The following is a 6,000-nucleotide window of genomic DNA, read 5'->3' as shown; positions in this document are numbered from 1 at the left end:
ACCACAGTAATATCCCACAGGATTCCCATAGAACACCACAGTAATATCCCACAGGAGCCCATAGAACACCACAGTAATATCCCACAGGATTCCCATAGAACACCACAGTAATATACCACAGGATTCCCATAGAACACCACAGTAATATCCCACAGGAGCCTATAGAACACCACAGTAATATCCCACAGGAGTCCCCCCTTCTGTACAAGTTTATTTCTATTTTAAAGAAATAAGGGGAAAAAGTACTTCGTTTAATTCCTTTTTTCTTATCTAGGAAAATTAAAGTATAATTTAATGTTTCTAACAATTTGTTAGAAATTTACTTTATTAAAGCTTGATAACTGCTATAAACTTAAAATATTCTTGTTATACTGATAGACCAAACAGAAGTGCTAGAAGCAAATCTGTCACCTATTTTAGATGTTATATAAATCATTAAATCTTTCTAGGATAACAAAAAGCATACCGAAGATATTTTGGTATAGATTGAACATTATCTTCCTCGAAAGAAAGATGAATCTGAGAATCTAGCCACACTTTAAAAATGTGTGCCAGTGTTTATTTAGAATCCCTTGTATTTTATTAGAAACAGGAACAGTAATTTCACCAGCAGGAAGTAATACAATACAAGTAAGTTTAACACTTCTTTGATTACAGACATTTTAGATCCAAAGTAAGAATCCAAATGAGAAATAATAAGCACTCAGTCACTGATGATTCATTTAAGTCGTGGCTGAAAGCTTCCGCCAGAGGAAGGGTTGCTGGTCCTCTGGCTGGCTTGGTGCTCCTCTCAGTGCTCTGAAGAACTTTGTACTTGGGCATTTTCGCTCTGCTGTGTCAGGCTGCTGGACAGGAGTTGATGCTCACAGCGCCGCTGACCAGGGCTGCTTTACTGAAGCTCACTGGGCGCCCATCAATCATAAAGTGACGGATGCAGCCTGTGAAGGGTCTGCCAGGGGCCAAGTGTGGTGTCAGTAGAGACTCTGAAGAAAGAAAGCAATCAAAGATGGCAATTGAGGCATTCCGAGCCCAGATATTACTTCATGGTAAAAATTGCTCACATCAGGATGATTTACATGTCAAAAATGAGATACAGTTATTTATCAATATTCTTAGGAACATAGTCTGCTTTTGAAGTAATGTGATCATGTGGTAATTATAAAGTTTTGCCATGTTTTTCACAATCAAATTTCTAAGTATGTTTTAGCCGTCTTCCAAGACAGAAATTTGCCAGTTACATGCGAAGCCTCAGCAGTGAATTTTCAGGATCTACCTGTGTACTTTTTGGAGTTACTTTTACCCGAGCCTCATTTATTTTGTGTGTTCTGCTGAGAAGGGGAAAGAAATTTTAGTTTCCATACTATTTTTAGACTTGGTTAATGTTTCTATTTAATTGGTATCATTATTGTTCACCCTTAAGCCTCCACACTTTTGCCAAGCTCATAAAACATAATGAGAAAATAATGAATTCAAATAAACCAAGTTTTAATTTTTCTGAGCTCAGGGTTTAAGAACTATAAATAGGATAGTGATAACCAGCCTAGTCTTTGTGTGGGCGAAGGTGCCCTGCGGTATGCCAGAACTTTCTTATCTTAATTAGAGATCTAGAAGAAGCCTTATGCTTATTAATTGCACAGACACAATTAAATGTGTTGGGATGATAGAAGCAATATAATTTAAAGCAATTTAGAGAGCTTAGAAATATTATGAAATTAAAATCCATTAAGCCAAAGCTTATTATTATGTACAAATAGCTATATGAGCAGGAGCAGATAAAAGATGCAAAGTACTTAGAAATAAGTCAAGAAGGAACATAAAACAACACAGCAAATTAAACATCAAGTTTTCTAAGCAATGTAGATTAAGAATATACAGAAGCTTTGTACTTAAAATAAATAATGGAAATAGCATTTCATATCTAGAGTGATAATTATAAAGTTTTAGATTTGGAAGGGGTCTGAAAGATCAATTCTCCTTTTCTCTATATTAGTATGACTATATATATATTCTTTACGCCTGCTCAGTGTACATTATCAGAATAAAAATGAGCAAACATGAAAGACTATAAGGATAGAAATATCTGTGTCTTCTGCCCATTTCAGAGACTAGTTTTAGAACACGGATTTTGATTCTGCCCCAGCTTACCACTTTTTAGTTTATGGGGTACATCATCTAGAGGAAATAATTCATACAGAAATTTATGGTGTGCATAATTCACGACAGGACTTACTATAGGTAATGACAATAATAAAGTGCAACAGAACCCGAAGGTAATTAATAAAATCAACACATGATTTTAAGAGTGCACTTAAATTCCTCAGTTTGAAAGCTTGGCTATATACAGGATAATTCAGGATTTTCAGGAAAGGAATGAACTGTCAGATCTGTGAGTATGTGTGTGTGTGCACGCGTGCGCGTGTGTGAGTGTGCACATGTGGACTATAGTAACAAAAAAGTTTTTACTTCTAACTTTGACTTTTAAATTATCATACAGTAAAGTTGACTTATTTTGGTGTATACTTCATTAAATTTTAATGAATTAACTTTTTATTAATAGAAATAATGTCACCAGGGTTCTACATGGTATAGAAGAACTGGTTGGGATTCTAAGAGAATTCATTTCATATGGGGGTTTTATTTATGCCTAATTTACTCTAGTTATTCTGTTTCATGCTCCAGTTTCTGATGTGATCTTGGTGGAATTAATCTTGAACAGCTTAAAATGATGTAATGAATGACATCCATCTTAAATTATAATTGCTTTTGTTCTAGGTTTACTGGCATGATCCCTAGAAGGAATTAAAAGCTCTGGGATGGTGGTTAGGCACCCCCTCGCGTGCCAGTTCCTGTGTGCTGGCTCATTACCTAAAATTTGCTATTCTCCCTGGCCAAGTAGCTCAGTTGGTAAGAGCATCGTCCTGATATGCCAAGGTTGCAGGTTCGATCCCCGGTCAGGGAACATATAAGAATCAACCAATGAATGCATAAACAAGTGGAACAACAAGTTGATGGCTCCCCCCCTCTCGAAATCAATAGGAATTAAATATAATTCACTATTCATGATGTCTCAGGCAGGCTGGATTTCTCTTCTGGGGCATCTTGCCCACCCAGTCTGTGGAGCTTAACAACTGTTGTAGTGAGAGATGATAATGCTGAGATCAGAATCTAAAACTAGCAAAAATCAAAGAGACAAATATTTGTTTGTATGCTATAGTAAGTACTTCGGGTGCAAAGTAAAGAACAAATGTAACTCTTATGAGGGAGGGCCAGGCTTGTTTGTCCATCTCCCAGAACCTAGCATGGGGCTTTATAGACTCTTAATAAATGTTCATTGTGTGTTGAATGAAGTCATGTTCCCTGGCAGCAAGGGATGTGCTCCTTATTTCAACAACATTCCGTGGTAAATACTGTAACAGTGGTATGCATAGCCCATTCTAGGGAGAGAGGGGGCATGCCTATGCAAGTAGAATCTAAGCTGAGTCCTAAATGTCAGTAAGGAGTTACACTGGGGGAGGAATAGAAGAAGTTACTTCTTGAAAAGGTACTAGGGGAGGAAAAGAAGAAGAACATTTTCCAGAAACTGAGGCCCTGGGCACCTGGACAAAGGCCTGGAGCAAACAGAGTATCATTGCACACTCAGGAAACTGCAAGTCCCAGAAGGTGGGGAAGACCCCAGAGGCAGGGTTAAGGAGGGGCCAGATGATCAAGGACCGTGTGTGCTATGCTCAACTTGATCCTGTAGGCCCTGGGGAAATTTGAAATATTTTAAACAATAGTGTGATGTCTAGAAAGAAAGCAATGTGAAGAAATATAAGAACTGATGTGACACATCCACATGGTAAGTGCATGAAGTGCCGTGATGGCCTTTGCCAAGATCCCCTTTCAGAATGGAAAGCAAGAGCAGGAGGAGAGGACTCGGGAATGGCGATGGGAAGGGATAGGGACAATAAAGGAGAGGAAGTGTTGCTTTATGGGTGTCCCAAGTATTTTATCAGTAAGTTACTGCCATTGTCAATACTGGTGTTTGAAAATTTTACATTTTATAAAGCAGAGGAAAGTTTAGTTATTACTATGTTGGGAATACCCAAAATTAGATGCACAATTTTACTAGTATCTGTGCTTTCTAGCTCTCTTACTTAAGGCATTATCTGCCTTTATATGGGCCAGTCTAAAATAATTTAGTTAGGAGGCTAGGGAAACTCATGTTGTTTTTCCTTAACCTCCCAACCAAATTCCAGATATAAAAGTTTTGTTATCTTTTTCTTATATCCTTCTCTCCAGCTATCTTGCATTTGGTTTTTCCAAGTTAGTGAAATGTGTGAAAACAAACACATTTAATGAAAGATCATGGTCCCTCCATGCTGTCTCATGGGGTACCAGTCAGAGAAAGACAAGTATCACATGATCTCACTGATAATGAACAAAATAAACTGATGAACAAACTGGATCCAGAAACATAGAAGCATGGAACAGACTGATTAATCTCAGAAGGAAAGGGGGTTGAGGGTGGGGGAATTGAGGAGTGGGGAGAGATTAACCAAAGAACTTATATGCATATATGCATAACCCATGGACACAGACAATGGTGTGGTGAAGGGGGGGTGGGGGCGCAGGTTCGATGTAGGGGCTCAGTGGGAAAAAAAAAGGAACATCTGTAATACCTTAAACAGAGTATTAAAACAGATACAATTAAAAATAAAAGAACACTAAAACAGCTGGGGAAAAAATAGGTCATGGAGCCTGCTTCTGAGGTTTAAAACAAATGTGGGCTGTTCATATGTGTCCTCCTCTCATCATCCTGAATTACACACCATTCTTGGAAGATGACAGCAGCGATGTTACTGATGATGTTTACAGAATTGCAACTGGGAACCTCCCTTAGGAAATGCCACTACATAGGAACAACAGAACTTCAGGTCTCCAGCTTTTCGTGAAATTCAGCCTAATCCTGGACAGCGAGAACTGTGTATTCTCTTCTTTCCTACTAAGTAACTAAAGCAATTATCAGCACACTTTTAGTCCTCCAAGGTTCTCAGATTCTAGAGCAGTATTAGAAAATGAGTTTTCTTTGTGCTAGATAGTGTTTCACTGTGTGTATGTGAGGAGACTTTGTAAAGGGAAAAGAAAAAGATAAACAAATATTGCAGAGGGAGAATAATATCTACTGGTTAGAGTGTTGGGGTATAGTTCTTCGGTGTTACTTCGTTGTGATCCTTGTGTGAGGAGTCACAGGTGTCAGTATGCTTTTTCCCATGAAAGGACATTGTGTATAAAATCCTTAGAGTTATTAGGTGAATTGTGAAAACACTTGGCTCAATTCTCAATACTATAACAGTAATGATGAGAACTTACTGTTTTTCGGATTTGGAACTTGTCCTTTTTAAACAATTCTTACCTGGAACACCTCCAACAAACACAGGCTCCCTGTGATCAACTGGTGTTGGATTCAGGGGTCCAACCACATGGTTCACTTCAGAGTCTACATCCAATTGAACCACATTTGAATCTCTAATAACTAAAATACAAGGCAAAGACTGGTCAAAGATAGCACTGGAGTGATTCATTTTCACATAAACTTATTTATCACAGCAATAGGTTTTATTCAGAATAAATTCCACACTTTCTTTTATATCATTTAAAACATCAATGTCTAACCAAGCAATCATTGTGACATTTTCCTTTGAAAAGGAGGGTATTTAAGATACTCTTTTCATATAGGTATTTAAGAATACTTAAGATACTGCCACATTTTTGCCCCATAAGTTATGCATTATTTAAATAACTCCCCAAGACTATTTTGGCAGCATTCATATTTTCAAATAACATGTGGATTCAATATACATTTTACTTTATTTTATTTTATTTTATTTAATAAATCTTTATTGTTCAGATTATTACAATTGTTTCTCCTTTTTCCCCCGATAGCTCCCCTCCACCCGGTTCCCACCCCACCCTTTGCCCTTATCTCCCCCCACACTGTCCTCATCCATAGGTGTATAA

General features: G+C 37.7%; 1 protein-coding gene across 2 annotated transcripts in view; it reads right to left on the bottom strand.

Moving 5' to 3' along the window:
* Positions 1–313: 313 nt before the first annotated feature.
* LAMA4 (laminin subunit alpha 4) overlaps positions 314–6,000 on the bottom strand; it is a 147,768-nt gene continuing 142,081 nt past the window's right edge. For both annotated transcript variants that reach the window (XM_080665457.1, XM_080665456.1), the window contains 2 exons: positions 5,396–5,515; positions 314–983 (listed from right to left, as the gene is read on the bottom strand). In XM_080665457.1, the coding sequence (XP_080521583.1) occupies positions 838–983; positions 5,396–5,515 (266 nt within the window). In that variant the 3' untranslated portion in view covers positions 314–837. The remainder of the gene's footprint in view (positions 984–5,395; positions 5,516–6,000) is intronic.

The sequence above is a fragment of the Plecotus auritus genome, assembly GCF_963455305.1.
Source record: "Plecotus auritus genome assembly, chromosome: 4".
Taxonomy (NCBI): domain Eukaryota; kingdom Metazoa; phylum Chordata; class Mammalia; order Chiroptera; family Vespertilionidae; genus Plecotus; species Plecotus auritus.
This window is presented reverse-complemented; position numbering and strand designations above follow the sequence as displayed.